Source organism: Stegodyphus dumicola, chromosome 3 (genome assembly GCF_044657685.1).
Source record: "Stegodyphus dumicola isolate Sdum_Otavi_A_Nest chromosome 3, ASM4465768v1".
Classification (NCBI taxonomy): Eukaryota; Metazoa; Arthropoda; class Arachnida; order Araneae; family Eresidae; genus Stegodyphus; species Stegodyphus dumicola.
This window is the reverse complement of record NC_140770.1, coordinates 256,415,629-256,433,898: the sequence shown is the minus strand read 5'-3', so window position 1 is coordinate 256,433,898 and position 18,270 is coordinate 256,415,629. Positions and strand designations below refer to the sequence as shown.

The window sequence follows — 18,270 nt, the reverse complement described above, 5'->3', positions numbered from 1 at the left end:
CTCTGTGGTGAAGGGACGTCGCGACGGGCAATGAACTGGCAGTTGATCTGTCAGCACTATCTAATTAATCTTCAGGACGGATGTTTTTATTTTATTCGGCTTATAATTCTTCACTAAATGTAGTGTTTCATCTTGATGTACTATTATATAATTTAAATCAATTTCCTCATCATTATAAATATCACGAATACGCATCAGTTTTCTGGTTGCAATTTTCTAATTTTGACTATGTGTAATGTATGCTTTACGCATGTGCGTGTTGAAAGAAATGTTTAATAAAGTAAACAAATAAATATTAAGCTTTTTTTTTTAATTTTGATAACATTTAGATCATAATTGCTCTTTATTTAATAAATCACAGTTTCATATTTTTAATTTTATAATTTCTGCATGCCATCTTACCAGATTTAAACTGATGATATATAATCCAGAAAAACCGATAATCCGGAATCGCCGAAGTCCCGACGAGTCCAGATTAAAGACTTTTGACTGTATTTGTTTAAACTTTTTGGAGGACAGGGCTAGAATTTGGCTACCAGTATGATGTTGAATAAATAAATTTTATTTGGTTATATCATGTGTGTTTATTTATTGTAATCATTGTGTGTATACATATATACGAATAATATCAACAATATTTTTGTATGATACTTTCGTATTATTGCAGCCACCTTGGCACAGTTTGGCGATTTTTTTTTTAAAGAAAATTGGTAATTTCAAATCGTAGAAAGTTATTTGTTTCATATTGTCCATGTTTTTATTTTAGTTCACTATTTATCCCAGAAAACAATTTGTTAAACTGCTTGCAACTGGTATCTCCTGCATATAATTATTCTGGTCTACCACTGTCTTACCATCCATTTCTAACTTTGTAGAGACATTAGGTATTTTGGAAGCGGGAAGGATGAAAAATATGCAACGACTTTGCCAAGAATCGAACTGCGGACCTCTCAATTACATGCTAAGTGTGCAGACCACTGTACCACAAAGCCTCGCTAAGAAGGCTAACATTTGTTAATTCTTACTGCAGTAGTATATAAATCTGACTGCTATAGTAGATGGTAGACAACTGTTCTCGAACCAAATATCGCGTTTTATGCTGACGTGTTCATTACACTTTTTCATGTTACATTTCCAAAAAAGATTGTTTTCCAAATTACATCATCATAAAATGTGAATCTGAATATTCCTGCCTTTGTGGTAAAATATTACATTTCTGCAAAAATTTCACAGCACTTTCTTCATTTGCAGGCAAATCGTAAAAGCACATATTTTGAAATTCTGCTAAACTAAACTAAATGCAGCCCTAGTGGCCCAAGGCCAGCAGTGCCCCAAAATCTGCTTTCTTGACCATGGGCCCCAGGATGCGTAAGCATATGCCCTGAACAAGTGGTCAGCTTGTCACAGGCCCTCAGTGTTTAGTCCTCAAGCGAACTTGGTCCTCATTTTATCGACCCAAAGGATGGAAATCAAGGTATGAAAGGCTGAGTCGACCGTGCCCAGCCCAGGGATCGAACCCTGAACCTGTGGTGCTGTTGCACGATGCACTAGCCACTGTGCCACTGGACCTCTTGAAATTCAGTTGAATACCAAAAATATCACAGTTTGCCTTTAGAGCTTCTAATATAACCAAAACAGGATGTACGAAAATGTGCAACAGTTTGGCGATTTCTGGAAATGTGGCGTCTTCTACTACCAAGGTGGTTGTTGTAATATCAAAGGACCTTTTATATTTATATATTTTAATCATGGCTTGTTTTTAATGTAACGTTAATGCATCCCTTGTATGAATATGTAGTCTGATTCTTTGTAACGAGTGTTGGTATTGACTCGAAGAGTAATTAATGTTTGGTTTAATTTTCAATAATTATTATTTTGCATTATAGCAATATTATTACATGGGAAAATAGTCAAAAATGCTGTTGTAGTAGTCCAGTTTCTTTGAAGTCTGAAGTAAACATTGCTTTATATAAGTAAAATTATTTACAAAACTTCCTTTTTGGCATTGTTTTTCTCTTATGTATAAATATCCTTGTCTTTTTTTTTCGGAGGGGGGGGGGTTAAGAAAAAAGAAACTGTAAAATATTTCAGATTTTTGTGAGAATGTGAGCTTGCTTGCTTTATTTATCTCTTTACCCTTTGTGCCCAGTTTGGGCACACCTAAAAATTTCCTTCTGTACACACATTAAAATTGAATGAAAATAGATTTATAGATTACTTTGAACCTTCTTTATTTATAGTAGATATCAGCCCAAGACAAACCAGTCCATATATTTTAGCCATGCTTAGTTTTTAAAGACCCTCATTTTTCAAAGAAATCTTCCAGATTTTTTTGGGATATAAATGGAATTGTTTGAAAAGAAATTTCTATGTTATTTTCTTGGCTGTATGCTAATCTCCTTATTCTATATTAGTTGTAAAATTTTACCTTGGAATCTTGTATCTTTGTTTCTCTGCAGCTCATCTGTCAGCTCATTAACAACAGAAAGGTGTGTGTACATCTATGTTTCATTTCCTGATTTTCTCTTTCTTCTTTTTAGTCTAAAGGAGCTTTGTCCCTGAAGGAATATTGTTTTCATTTTGCGATTTTGTGTCAATTCACTTCAAACGGTAAATCACTTTTCAAACTGTTGCAAAACAAACATATATATATATATATATATATATATATATATATATTTCCCCCCTGAAGGACTATTAATTTCGTTTTGCATTTTGCGTCGAAACTTTTAAAAGGCTGTATCACTTTTCAAATCGTTGCCACCAAAGATTATCGCCCTGTATTATATTTGAAGAAATTGAATAATGAAAAATCTGCATAAATTTATGTATATTTCTCGCATTGTGATAAAAAAACGGTACATAGAGCCATCGAAATTTTGAATGACGTAATCCTCCTACGAATATGGGCATGTGGAAGACCAAATTTGAAATTTGGAATTTTTTTTATTATCGATTTCCTATTTTGTGAAACTTTAATGAATTTTTTATAAACAAACTCAAGGATTTCAAAGCGAGCAATGGCAGTGTTGTACAGAAAAAACATTTTTATCTCCAGCACATGATTCTCTGTATTGGAAATTCTAAAGATATGCTCATTTTAAAACTGTTTTGCTAGATATTTATTTTTTTCTTTTAATAAAAATTTTTTTCATTGTAAATTTTGTAATCTGTTTATTTTTTTGTGCTTACACGTTCTGTTTAAGTTTATAGATAAACATAGTTTTTTGTTCATTATTCAAATCTTGTAATTGCTTTATCAAAAATTCCTATTAAACTGTCAACTAAAATCTTTTCATTCTGAAAGAAATGAAAAATCTATTTATAACTTTCATCATTGTCAGTAGTGATATTTTCTGGATTTAAAACCATATTACAGATTTTCGCCGTCCATTAGTTGATTAAAGCATTGTCATTGCAATGGAGCAGTTCTGTTATATTATCTTCATATATTATCACTCTACCATATTTTATCATTGATTCAAGGAATTGAAAAATATCACATTCTGTAGCACATTAAAAATTTACTCCAAAATAAGGTTTTGCCTAATTTTCGGATGACACTTTCTTAAGCCAGAATGCCACCAACACTGTTTTCGTTCAATAAAGCTGCTATAGAAGGCAAGTACCTAATATGCTTTCACTGTGCAGATTCTAAAGCTCCAGAATTAGAAAGTCTTTTCAACATAATCAAAATTAAAACTTTTAAGTTTGATCAAGAACTTTAATAATAATAGCCTGCAAAAATAGTAAGCTGGATCAAATTAGTTAAAAAAGAGCCAACTCAACAACAATGTTAACTGAACTGAATTTCTTCCAAATCTAATTCTTTCTGTGTTCTCGCTGTTATGCCAACAAAAGAAAACCAGTATTAATAATATCCCACTTCAAACAAATATATCCCGAGTCTTCGCTTATTGTTTAGATGGTAATATTTTTCTATATTACCCCTCACCTCTATCTCCACAATGACTCAAGGGCTGAAAAGTGTGGTAGCTTCCAACATCAATCATTGTATTATCATTGGGCTATAGCAGTGTGTTCCTCTAACCAGCAAGTGTGTGAAAGTGACATACAGAAATCTCAGCGAGTTAGGATGAAAAAAAAATTTTTTTTTTACGAGACACCTGTTTTTCTGGGAGTAGTACTCTCTACTTCTAAGTTTTGTTGAAAAAGAAAAAAAATTAGCTGATGATACAAATGTCTGGTTTTTTGGTCATTCTGAATTTTAGACTTTGTACTGTATATTTTTTTGTTTAATGAATTTTATCACACCAGATGTGGAGTAGAGTATGTGCAGGTATTTATGTGAATATTAATTACTTATACAGGATATATATTTAAATTATCTTGTTTCCTATTCTAGTAATTCATCTGAAAGCAGTGTAAGTAGCTCACCTCCGTTAAATCATCACAATAGCCATTTTGTTATGTCTCCTGCTCCTCCAACTACTCCATATGCTATTGCAGCGGCTGGAAATTCGTCCTCTACAAAAGGTATTAGTTTCAAAATTTATAATACTTTAAAATGTTAAGTTTCATAGTGTAGTAATTTGATATGGTTTCATAGTTTTATTTTATGTTATCACAATCAAGGAATGGGACAACTAACATTGTATCAGAAAGCGTAAAGCCCAACTGTCAAGTATTTTAACACATCTGCTGCCAGTAAAAATATTTTCATTCTTAGGAGCCAAATTATGAAATAGTGTAGTTTGTTGTTTGAAATTAATATAAAATAGTGTTTCAGTGGTTGAAAAAAAAAGTGTTTCTTATATTTTACTAGTAAAACCAGAAAAAGAGGGAAAATATTTCATTTTCATGTTTAGTGTAATATATTTTCTGGCAATATAGAGCATTAGTCACTCATCGAATTCAACCTATTATCTCTGTGCCACTGACACTGTAGCACATCTAAGAATTCAAAAACTGTGGCTTATGGTCTATTGACATATGACCATAAGCCACAGTTTAAAAAAAAAAAATTAAACATTTAATTGGACAATAAAAAGTCAGAAAAAATATAGAAAATCTTTTCAAATAGCAAGCACAAAATATAAATTATAAATACACATATATCTACATATTGAATGCTCAACTCTAAAGATTATTAAACTTAGCAAATTATAAATAACTTATAATCAGTCTAGTAGGAAAACATGAAAAGAATACAGAAATTATGCACTTATTTGCAAACAAAATGTCATTTATGTAGAAAACGGTATTGCGTTATTATAGTATCACTTATGATATATTTTACAGCAGTTCAAGCAATACCTTAGTTTTTCTGGGCAGTCACAGCACTTACACATGGTATGCTTGTATTTGCCTCGATAGAAAAATTTTTTGTTGTGGCTTTGTAATTTTTGTTCTTTTTATTATTATTTTGGCCAGCTGCAAGTTCTGTATTGTGAGCACTATGTTTGATATTTTTTGGGGTCTTCTTTTGCTCCTTCTTTGACGGCAAAAGTGATTTTATAACTTTCAATCAGTAGACATAAAGTGATATTTACCTTCCAGAATATTTATTATAAAGGGCATGTGAATTGACTGCAGTTACTTTAATAACATAAGAAACAATTTTTTATACTACAATAATTCTTTTCTCTTCGAGTGATAATACAACAGCATTTGATCTTGCCTATCTACACCAGACGTAAGCACATTATAGTTGAATACTGCTAAAGGTGTATTCCATTTCTTTTATTTGAAATTTCAAACATTTCATTTTTGTACTCATAGAATGTAGCATACTTCATGGTTATCTTTCCATTTTCCTATCATATTTCTTTGGCAGTATCACCTTTTCGTAATTAGTAACCATAGTCTTCATCGTTTGTGCTCTGATAATCAGAAAGGGCACTGGGCACTTCTTTCTAATATTTCAGCATCAGTCTTTTTTTTTTTTTTTTTTACTTTCCTTTTCTTGCACTGTCTTGCCCATAACTTGTACTAGTAACCATTTTTTAAAAAGCACATTAAAGATTTCAAACACAAAATTTGAAAACCAGCTTATAAAGAAAATAATAATAGTGCTTTACTTACGTGTCTAAACAACCTCTTCTTTCATAGCCACGCTAAAAATAAAACATATAATTTATGATGTTGACTGACGTCCCAGAGTGTTGCTGTCATACGAAATAGCACCATTCTGATTTACTAGTGAATCGGTAGTAGTGAACATATTAAAAAGAATAATTTTATAAGAAATCTTTATTTTTATATTAATTTATTCTTAAAATCCCATTATCTGTAACTGATTCGAAATCAGTATGCTCCGTAATTTCATATGTAATTTAATAAAAAAATTTAATTTTGGTAAAATATATATTTTTGCTATCATGTTTTGCAGAAGAGGAGGATTTTTGGAGTTGAAGTTCTTTTAGTTAGTACATATTTTTAGGGAAGGGGTTTAAATGCTTTTTTAAATAAATTTATTTTATGTTTGGAATTTGAATTTGTAATGGAACTAAAGTTTATTTATTTTAAGAAATGTGACAAAATAAATGTCATTTTGTTTTTCTATCTTATAGTCTCTTAGAGGAAAGAAATACAATTATAATTAATTTTAAAATAAACAGGATCATAATTGGTAATAGAATTTCTATAGTGACAATTACATACTTTTGAATAATTTAGGAACATTTTAAAAATTTAATGTATGTCTTTTTGTAATGATTAAATTTTTAACTCCTATTGTCAAAAAATAAATAAAATAAAACAAAGTACTTTAATGTTTGAATTTTGCAACTTATAGTGAATAAACTCTTAAGTTTCAAAAAAAAAATTTCATACGTTTTAATTAAAGCTATTCTTTAAAATATGAGGATTTAAATTATTTAATTTTTCTTCTTTTAGTAAGAGCATTTATTTGTATATATCTAATCCTTTTTTAAACGTAATGCATGAATGTACAGTTTTTAAACTAACCATTTTATTGATTTTTATTCTTTTAACTTTATATTCGACTTTATATATATCATATATTCTTTCTAAAAGGTGAAGATATTTTTGCATTTATTGTAATTTAAAATGTGTTTTTATATTATGCTATTTATTCTTTCATTATTAATTTTTAAATCTTGTTTCCAACTTCTTAGAGGAAACCTTTCTTACAGCTCATAATTCTTCCGAAAGTAACAACAGTAGCAAACCTTTGACAAACTGTGTTGATTCTCCTCCTACAAATAACAGTTCGGAAAGTAATCCAAATCATATGGACATAAATTCATCTTCTGCGACGAATATGTTTACAACAGCCATCCTAGATCAAATTTCTGGATCAGGATTTTCTCAGCATCAACAGTCACAACAGCAGCAGCAACAACAGCTTCAAAATTTTTCTTCGAGTTCCATTTCGTTGAACAGTAGCGTCCATTACTCTAACTCTTCATCTTCTTGTATGGACAGTGTGATCAAGCCCCCTTCAGCGGCCGGTGTGACTACGTCCGCTGTCACATGTTCCTCTGCGGCCAATAGTGCATTGTATAGTGCAGCAGCTGCTACGGGTTCTTCTACTGGACGTAATAGTTCAGTACAGCCTCAGAACAGTCCCCCAAGCTCTTCTTGTAATGTGATAGGAAGTAATGTGTCACAGTCAACAGTTAACTGTTTTCTCATGAATGGACCCGTATCACCAAAAGTATCAAGTCAAATATACAACTTACCATCTCTAACAGGAGTGGTAAGCAGATTTATATTAGAGCACTTCATTTCTGCTCATTTGATGCAATTCTGTACTTTCATATTTTACATTTCAAAGCAAAAAAAAAAAAAGTCATCTATGTGACTAAAGTTATCCTTTGACATTCATTTACTTATATTCTCCTAAGTTATGAATTGTAGCATTATCTTTTTACGAATTACGTATCTTAGTTTTATGGTATTTACTTGCATATTTTGCTCATACTTTTTTCAGCCTGATATATAGTAACCATGTGAAATATATTCACAAATAGGGAAGTATCTTGTGTAAATAAAAAGAAGATTATTAAAATTGATAAGTACTTCAAAATATTTATTATAATAATATTTCTGTGTCTTTATGTGCGCTTAATGTACACCTTGCACAAAAAAAAGGGAGACAGTTCTATATCTCCCGTTCTACCAGACTGATTATCAAAATGGGAACTACTCTTATATGTGCCCTCAGGTTGGCAAATGCGACGACAAATTTCTCGCCAAACATTTTTGGTGAAAAACTCCATGCCGTGATATTATTACCTAAATTTTTTTCTACATTTCGAACTTTTAGTCTAAAATGTCTGCAAAAACCACGTTTTCAACACACAATTTAAGCTAAAAATCTGAAACAAAAATTTAGATATCAAAAACATAAAGTTTCTAACCAGACATATTTGACAACAATCCATGTACACAGTGATATGTTTTAACTTTAAAAAAATCACGAAATTGCACAATCCATGCAGCGAAGTAATCTACGAACTACGCACACCTAGCTTAAATAAATTAACACAACAAAAATTAATTTCAAAGAATACCATGTACACAGCTTTCTGTTTAAACTTTGAAAAAAAAAAAATCTACGAATTGGCAGCGAAGGGATCTACGAACAATGATTCCATCGTCGTCCATCTAGGCAGCAAAGGAATCTACGAACTACGATTCCATCGTCGTCCATCTAGGCAGCGAAGGAATCTATGAACTACGCATACCTCGCTTTAATAAATTAATATAACAACAGAACAACGATGGAAAAATATATAAACCACCAAATAAAACTCCAAATCGCATTTCCGATTATAAGTCAACAACATCGCTTTAACATGCTGCCACATAATCTATATCGTATTTATATGACAGCCACACTCACTATCCACAAAACCTTCTTCTCCTAAATACTTGTAGAGTTTCCAGCCACCCGAAAAAATAGTTGTACGAGGCACACGACTAAAATTTTGCCAACACGTCATAAATCACTTAATTATCATGCAAACCAACTAGCAAATCCAAGTTTCCATGTAAAAAGGGTTGCCATAGAAAACAACAACGCCCCCAAAACCATCGCAGAACAGAACACACAATTGCACAAAAAACCAGCGCACAACACATATCACCACATTTGGCAACCTTAGGGCGCATATAAGTGTAGAGCCTCGAAATGTAGCTTCCGTTTTCCATGTCTTGAAAGCGCGACTTCGGAGATGTATTAGATTTATATATATAGCAGTGTTCTAACGTAAGTGTTTTGACAAAATATCATACTTTTTCTTTGAAATAACATACCAATTTTTTTTCCATGTTTCAAATCTGCGTCTCAAATTATGCCAAAGTGCCAAGTTTTGTAAAAATTGCATGAGCGGTTTTTAAAAAATTAACTCTGAAGATTTTAGCCTCTTCTTGTTGATTGAATTCGGTATATATTATTATCTCTTTTTTTAATTAAACTTACTTGATTCTTCCTTTCACGTTTCGAAATTTAGGCTCATTCCAAATAAAATTCTCCTATTTTTTATGATTTATTTTTAAATTTTTTTAAAAAATAATTTTTATAAATTTTTCAAAGAAAATTTTGAATTAGAACCTATAAAATTTTTACCTCGTCTTAAAGTAGATGTGTTTGTAAGCATACTTATAAAGAATTAGTTTTTTATTAAAAATTTCCTAAGATATATGTGAATTTACGTAATGGCACGTTTTGGAATTTGGCATATTTGTTATAATCAATAATAATGCCAAATGTGGCTTGCACACTTTATTACAATTATTTGAAAGTATGAACAGTGACCTTTTTTTCATTCATGTACAATGTAAAAAAAAGAAAGGAAAATAGGTTGTTATGAATTAAAACATTCGTCATCAAGTAAATTATTCTTAGCACAAACTGAAAAAAAAAAAATGTGCCAAGATAAATGTTTTAATTTCTCCATAAATTTCTTACCAAAAATTACAAAATATAATATCTAGGCATAGTTTGAGTCGTAGAATCGAAATATGGAAAACAATTGGTATGTTATTTCAGAAAATGTCCAATTTTATGTCAAAATACCTATGTTAGAATAATGATATATATAACTCTAATATACAAGGTGTGACACACACACACAAAAAAAAAGGAGACAGGCTCAATAAATCGTACTTACAGAATCAGTTCTCCGTGACATTATCCTCTTCAGAGTAGGTCCCTTCAGCATTCACACACTTCTGCATTTGGTGTTGCCATTGCTGGTAACAGTTCTGGAATGAGGTTTTTGGAATACCTTTCAGGAGATTCAATGTTTTTGCCTGAGCTTCTTCACCTGAGATACAGTGGGTTCCCTTTAAGTTCAGATTTAACTTTAGGAAATAAAAAAAAAGTCGCATGGAGCCAAATTAGGTGAATAAGGATAATCCCTCATCACAGTAATGTTTTTGCTGGTCAGAAACTGCTTGACAGATAGGGCTGTGTGAGCAAATGCATTGTCCTGGTGCAACAGCCATCCACCACTCCACAACTGTGGCCTTTTTTTTTCCTAATTTTTTCACAAAGTCCTTTTAGTACTTCAATGTAGTAGTGTTGATTAACAATCTGACTACTGGGAACCCATTTAATCATGATGAGCACATTCATTATCTTCGACACTGTCCCTTCCTTCTGAAAACCGCTTATGTCATTCAAACACATGTGCATGAGACAAAGTTTCATCTCCATCTTTTTAAGCCTTGGTTAACATTTGAAATATTTCCTCTGTGGCTGATTTCTTAAGTTTGACAAGAAACTTGATGTTGATTCGCTGTTCGGTTTTTACATTAGCCATTTTTCTGGCTGAATGCAGTTGCACGTGTTCACTCAATGACACAGCACTCCCCACTGGCATGGTCGGTTAAGTCAAAACTGGCCACATGCCACATGGATAGAGGAGTTGTGTTGCATGATATCATCAAAACAGTTGTTGCCAACTCCACTATCTTTTCAAGCTGCACATGTAGTCTCCTTTTTGTGTGTATGTCACACCTCATATATCCTAAGTCATGCTTTTGAGACATGAAAAACTTAAGTTAAATTTTGACAATTGGTCCAGTTTAGTGGAAGATATAGAACTGCCCCCCTTTTTTTGCACAAGGCGTACCATGCTTATCATTTAAGTCATCTCTTTAGAAGTAGTATAAAGCATGTGGAAAACGGATGGAATGTGTGAGTAAATATGGTATTTAATTTTTGTGAAATTTGCTTTGTTCTCAAGTTTTACTCAGACTAATATCTTCAATTTACATTTTAGTATACTCTTATTAAAATCTTGAAGCTATAGTTTATTAAATCATGCAATAAAAATTCAGTTTTTTAATAATATATATGAAGTAATTTGTTAGATTTCCTTAAATATCTCTCTTTCGATATTTGATTTATCAGTTTCATTAATTTATTACTGATAACTTCAGTTTCCTGGACTATTTATTTATATTGTTAGCCGGAATTATTTTTTGTTGTTGGAATGCGTAATGTGAATTGGTTTAAGGTTAAGCCCCCTTTAATTGATTCATAATTTTTGGCATTTAATAAGTGCCGTTGAGTAATTTGATTTTAAATTCCGCAGCAGTTTTTTCTTAATCTTTATTTCATATTTCTGTTGATATGGGTTTAAAAACTGTTTGCGAGTATTAAGATATAATATTTATAGAATTTACATTTGTTTTAATTTAGTCCTGGATTGTCTGGTGGTTAGCAGAGTCTAACTGCTGGTCTGAACTCCAGGATGAAATTTTGTATCCCGCACAGTAGTTGTTTTTATATGTTTTTCTCCCATTCCTTCTTGTGTGTAGATTTTATCTTGTGGAGGTGTAGCTGTCAGTGATAAAATGGCTATATAGCAAATAGTTCAGCCCTTCTTGACAAATGCGATCAATTACAAACATCTCGCTATTTGGTTTAAAAAATGCTTTGGGCAATAAATACAACCTAAATTTATGAGGCTCTTTTCAAAAAATTGTTTTATGATAAAAAAGGTGGGATTTTTGAATATTTAATTATTATTACCATAATTTATACCAGCAGTATTCACTTCATCCTCACATATTACTGGCTGAACTGTTGTCACTGTGTTCAGAAATAATTAAAACATGTTTTGTATGCTGTATATACATAACATGCTATATATACCACATTTTTTAATGCATATATAATTGTCTCATTTTTAAGTCTTCCCATTAATTTTAATAAAATACACATTTCTGAAATTCAGAAATTTCCCTAATTTCATAAAATCTCCAACTATTTACCATTTGTGTATTGTTATATCCTTTATTTGCATATGATTCTAAAGCTGTTATGTTTAATTTTATGTTCTCCATCTGTTAAATATTTATTATATCTAATGCTTTATTATTTTTGTAATATATGAGAGAATTAATTTACAGCTATACAGTACAAAGTCCGAAATTCGGACGCCCATTATCCGGAACAATCTAAAATCCAGACCTGAAAACAACCAACAAAGTTTTCTTCGTAGGCTTAACACATGCACAATTGATTCCCCCGCTTCGCACATAATAAAACATCTAGAGAGTCCCGATTCTTAATTTCATTTCGACACTAAATACCTTTTTATTGAAGGAACAATCATTTTAGCATAAATTTGTATGATCAGTATTTGGGCTCCATTGCTTCATGTCTGCTTGGCACACATCTCAAACCGAAGCATTCCACATAGATACATTGTTTGATCTGATGCCAACCTGGCGAATCATTATTTAATATACTTTCCTTTCATCACTGCATGTTTATCAAAACATGACAACTTGAGTAATGACTCATGTAGCGATGCCTAAACAATTTTTTATGTTAATAATTGAATAATAAAGGAGTATGGTAACCTTTTATGTTGACATAACGCTTGGCGCTGATTACAGATTTAAGTTAAATGTGCTAAAAAATGTTGACGAGGAAAAATTTACCAAAAATTTCTTTCCATATACTAAAAATAGATTTTGTTAATGATACTCATAGACTCAAAGATTACATTTAGGGCTGTTTGAATTAAGAATAATTGATTTGTTATTCACATAAACCCAGAACCAGCGCCGACCCACAGAGACTGCATCAGGTGGTAAGATATGTAGTGCCGGCCCTCAAAAAGGCTTAAAGGTAAATGTGGGAATTTATTTATTCAGAAAAAGCAAGAAATAGACATGAGTATAATAAATAACTAATGCAATTCATGCTTAATTGTCTCAGTGTGTGATAAAAGCAAGATAAAATTTAACGGAACAACTTGTCCTTAGTTTCCAAGCTCATGATGCATAGCCAAATATGTATAGTAAAGGATAGTTAAATTTGATGGTAGCCGCTCATTTTAAAAGTTTTCAGATATCGCAAAACAAAGGTGAAATTTTCCAATTAATGGATTTTGTAAAGAAATGTGGAGAAGCTGTAATAAATGAAGATGATATAAAAAGTTTTTCATTGTGATGAAAATGCTTCTCAATCATCGATCAGTTAATGAATGGTGAAATCTGTAGTAGATCCAGTAAATGCCGCTACCGATAGTGGAAAAAAGTGACAGAGAAGTTACTCTGAAAATGAGAAAATTTTGATTGACAAGTTAGTCGGAATTCTTGAAATAGCAGTTACAGGACTTTAACAATGTAACTGAACAAGAGATTATGTGTGTCTATGGAATTAAAGAGAAGGTATTAGCACAAAAAATGAAGCAACTTAAACAACTTACATTAAAAGAAATGGTTAATAAGGTAAACGAATAAATATTTAGCTCTTCGTTTTTTTTGGGGGGTAAGTGTTGATACCTTTTAGATCATAAATACTTTATTATTTTATAAATCACGATTTCATATTTTTAATTTTATAATTTCTACGTGCTATCTTACTAGATTTAAACTGATGATCTAATATCCAGAAAAAACCCCAAATCTGGAATCGCCGAAGTCCCGATGAGTCAAGATTTTGGACTTTGTACTGTTATATTGTTCTGAAATCAAGCATTTAATGCAGGTTTTCAGCAGTTCTCTGATAAAAGCCCACTAGGTGAAAGCGTGCATGACAAAAGCCCACAAACATAAGCCTGCTCTGATAATTGCCCATACTGATCAAAGCCCTCATGAATAAAAGTTGTTTTTTAGCAATATAAAATATATTTGTGATTGTAATTGTAATAAATGAAGTATTTGAGTCTGACTTTTGATGTCTCAAAAGTAGTCTGTTTATATTTTTTATCACTATTTTATTAGTATATTTTATCAAGTTGAAAACAAGCTTTCCTGCTCTGGAATGTTTAAACAGTTAACTACAGTCAAAAGTCGTTAATCTGGACTCGTCGGGACTTCGGCGATTCCGGATTATCCATTTTTCCGGATTATAGATCATCAGTTTAAATCTGGTAAAATGGCATGCAGAAATTATAAAAGTAAAAATATGAAACCGTAATTTACGAAATAAAGAACAATTATGATCTAAAGGGTATCAAAATTTACAAAAAAAAAGCTTAATATTTATTTGTTTACTTTATTAAACATTTCTTTCAATGTCAATTGTTTCAGTTGCTTCATTTTTTATGTGATAATACATTCTCTTTAATTCTATAAACAGACATAATTTCTTGTTCAGTTACAAAGTTCCGCTGTTCAAGTCCTATAATTGCTGTGTCGAGAATACCGACTAATTTGTCAATCGAAATTTTTTCGTTTTCAATAACCTATGTCACTTTCTTCGCTATCCGAAGCGAATTATAATGAGGAGGCATTTGATTTAAATCATATCAAAGACAGAGTACATCCAGATGAAATACTACATTGAGTAAGCAATTATAAGCCAAATAAAATAAAAACATCTGCCCTTAAGATAAGGATAGTGCTGACAAATCAACTTCCAATTCATTGCATGTCACTGCAGCGTTAAAGATAAACAAAGTTTAGATAAACAAACGTTAAAGTTTAGATAAACAAAGGATATGCCTTTATCCATTTTTTGCAGCAATTCCACTTTTTGTTTAATGGACTTCGAAACATACTTTCGCTTTGTAGATCCTTTTCATATTAGTAAATATATATCAGAAATTCTATTTGACATAATCGAAAGTTCAAGCTTACTTTTATAAAATTGCTCTAACAGTCTGCAAAAAATAATAAGCCGAATCCAGTTCGAAGATTAAGGAACAACGCAACCTGCAACATTAACTGAATTATATAATTTTAGCTTAGTTTATACCGTCCGTTATACATTAAACGCGCATTCGTAAACGTATTTTGCGCACGCGCACATGCAAATTCGCAGCGGTAAAGGTCTTACGCGCATGCATCAACACGACGCATGCGCAGAAAGTTTGTAGCTTTGAAGTCCGGATTATGGGTGTCCGAATTAACGACTTTTGACTGTATCATGTTTCGATTATAAATTTGAAAATTTAATATATTTATTACTTATTACTTTCATTCATTTATTTTGTTAAGTGTGAAAACGAAAAATATCATTGAAAAGTTCCTCAAGAGTTATTTTTAATGTTACATGGCTAATAAAATTCTACATATCTTTCAATATTAAACAATGGCAGATGTTATTATTTCGTCAAAGAACAGGAGAAATTATTTTTTTTTAGTCATAACAGAATATTTTTGAAGTCTTTTTAATTCTTGAACTACAATGTAAAGTGCCTCAAGGACTATGCTAATTAAAAACGTAGTCTCTTTACTTTATTGCTATTATTTTTTAATCAAATAAGATGCCTATATCAAAAAATTTATGAAAGAAATTGTTAGTCTTCATTTGTAAAAATTCTCTTTTATCTCTCATTTTATTTCATTTCTGAATGCGATATTGTAGTGGCTGTGGGAAAGTGTAAGTTTCCCAGCACGTGGTGCTTGGACTTTATGTTCAAATTATTGTACCAAAAGAGGTAGTTTCCGAGAAATGATTTGATTTGGTACAATATTTGATTTTTATGATTTGGGCTTAAAATTTATAACAACTCAAAAGTGTCTGTTACTAGAGGCAATATATTAGGTCATTTCTAAAAGTAGTATAGCGGAGATTTGAAATAAAATCACAAGCACAATAATGGTAGTTAAGTCAATAACTAATCACCATCATTGCCTGTTATCTTTTTGCAGATTGAAATCAGTAATATCTTTGAAAAATCCTGATACTTTTGAAACTGCAGATGGTTCTTCCTTCTCAATACCATTTTTAGCTGTGTCAGATGTTTTGAAATGTTATCAACTGAGCTCTTTTGTACTGATAAGTAGGATTCAAGTAAATTCTTGCATGCAGTTAAGATGAGATTACATACGGGAATAAATGAATGGATCAAACTGGATATTTCTTTAATAGTTCCACAGAGTTTTAGTAGCTCATGATAAATTTCCTGGCAAATATCCACCTGCCACTTTTTTCTTAAACATGAATGTACAGTTTTGGTGTTCCTTTTGTATTTTCACTTTGTTGTTTACAATAAATTTTCCTATAATACATATTTTGCATCACCTAAAATTATGTTATTAAAGAATACACAGTACTTTCCATTAAAATGTCTACACCATGAAGGCGACATGCAGCTAGGATATACAAAAAATGATAAACATTCTAGCACATGCATGCAAAGTAGTTATGATTAATGCTATTTACATTATGTATAAATGAGAAGCTTGCACAATGGTTTTCTCGTTTAGAAATTGCATTTGAGTGTTGGTTGTTTGTGTAAAGGCCATGTTTTGCCTTGTGCCTTGTACTCATGTTATGCTTTGTGTAAGAAGGAGAAACTTCTACTAGCACTTGTCAGAGTTCGACCATGTCGGAATCGTGGCCATTAGGAAATTGTGGCATCGTACAGCCACATCAGATACCGAGTCAAGAACTTGGCTTGTGTGCCAGGTAACAGATAGTGCAACAATGTCTACAGCACCGTGGGCTTCTGCGTAGTGGCCACTATTGTGGCCTCTCTTGACGCTCCAGTAGAGGCTACAGCCATGCCTACAGTGGTGTGACAAATGGCGATGCTGGGCACCATGTCATCTTTTCAGATGAATCCTGGTTTTGCATACAACATCATGATAGGCATATCCATGTGTGGAGGCACCAAGCAGAATAATTCTTGCCAGTTCCCATTCATCATCATCATGTAGGCCTAGCACTTGGTGTACTTGTGTGGGGTGCCACCGCATCATGATCACCTGTTGTGTGAAAAAGTTGCTGTTGCATTTCTGACATGTTAAGGCTCATGGTTGCACTCTGTCTTCAAAGCCTGTGTGATGCCATCTTTCAACTAGATAATGCACAACTGCATACTGCCTATGCTGTCTTGACCTTCCTCAATATAGAAGGTGTTTGACTATTGTCCTGACGAGTATGTTTACCAGATCTTTCACCCCTTGAGAACATCTGGTCAAGATATTCTCAGTGAATGAGAGCATGGATGGCCAAGATACTGGCACATCACTTCTTGGTAGCCACTTCAGTTGATGAACTCTGGCAATAGAGCTAAAAATGCATGAAATGAAATACCTGTGTGTGTCATCTAGGTTCAGTTGACTTGATGCTGAGCCAGATTACAGCTGTTGTTGCCAGAGGTGGCAGCTGTGTGTCCTGAATTCTGCTGAAACCTTGGAGTTACATTGTAACTTTTCTCTGTGATTTCTTTGCAGTAATCTTGGTTCTTCCACATGTGGAAAGACTGAAATAAACAGATTTTAGCACCTGAACTTTTTACAGTTAAAAACATTAACTTGAGTCCTTTTTTTTGATATATGCAGAATGATTCATAAATTGTGCAGGTTTTAAAAATGCAGTAAATCATTCAAAGTTTTTGTTTCATTTTCTTTTATATTCATTCTGGTTTAATAATAGAAAATAACATCTGACTTATGTCCATCTCCATTTTTTTTGGCAAGCAGTTACTTTGCTGGCGAAATTAACGATGTCGCTTTCACTAATGTGTCTGTTAATTTCACCAGTGATTTGACTTGATATAACCGAATATAAAGTACTGCAATGTGAAGTTGCAAAACCTCACAGCCATTCCTGGGTTGCCATGAAGTATGATTGTGCATTGAGGGAATTTTTTACAGTGCAAGGTTATTGTCTTGCAGAATATGTGCAGGTAGCTCTTGCTGAAACCACATATGCATGGTATGTATGGCATTTCAGCAACAAATATAAAGAGTAAAGTTTGTGAACCATCTTTGCATAGCGCTGTCTATTTACGTAATGAGTTTTACGATTACAACATGTTGCTTATTAGTGAATTATTTCTTGACATCTAATCTAAAAGCAACACATGTTCAATTAATCTAAGTGATAGTAGGTAACAAAACTAATAAGAACATTGT

The 18,270-nt window shown here is 32.0% G+C and overlaps 1 protein-coding gene across 3 annotated transcripts in view; it reads left to right on the top strand.

Annotated features, from left to right (window-relative positions):
• LOC118191553 (CCR4-NOT transcription complex subunit 3-like) overlaps positions 1 to 18,270 on the top strand; it is a 126,663-nt gene that overhangs the window by 34,924 nt on the left and 73,469 nt on the right. For 2 of the 3 annotated variants that reach the window (XM_035362350.2, XM_035362349.2), the window contains exons 10-11: positions 4,367 to 4,497; positions 7,101 to 7,684. In XM_035362350.2, coding sequence (XP_035218241.1) covers positions 4,367 to 4,497; positions 7,101 to 7,684 — 715 coding nt within the window. The remainder of the gene's footprint in view (positions 1 to 4,366; positions 4,498 to 7,100; positions 7,685 to 18,270) is intronic. The other variant, XM_035362351.2, reaches the window with a different exon arrangement.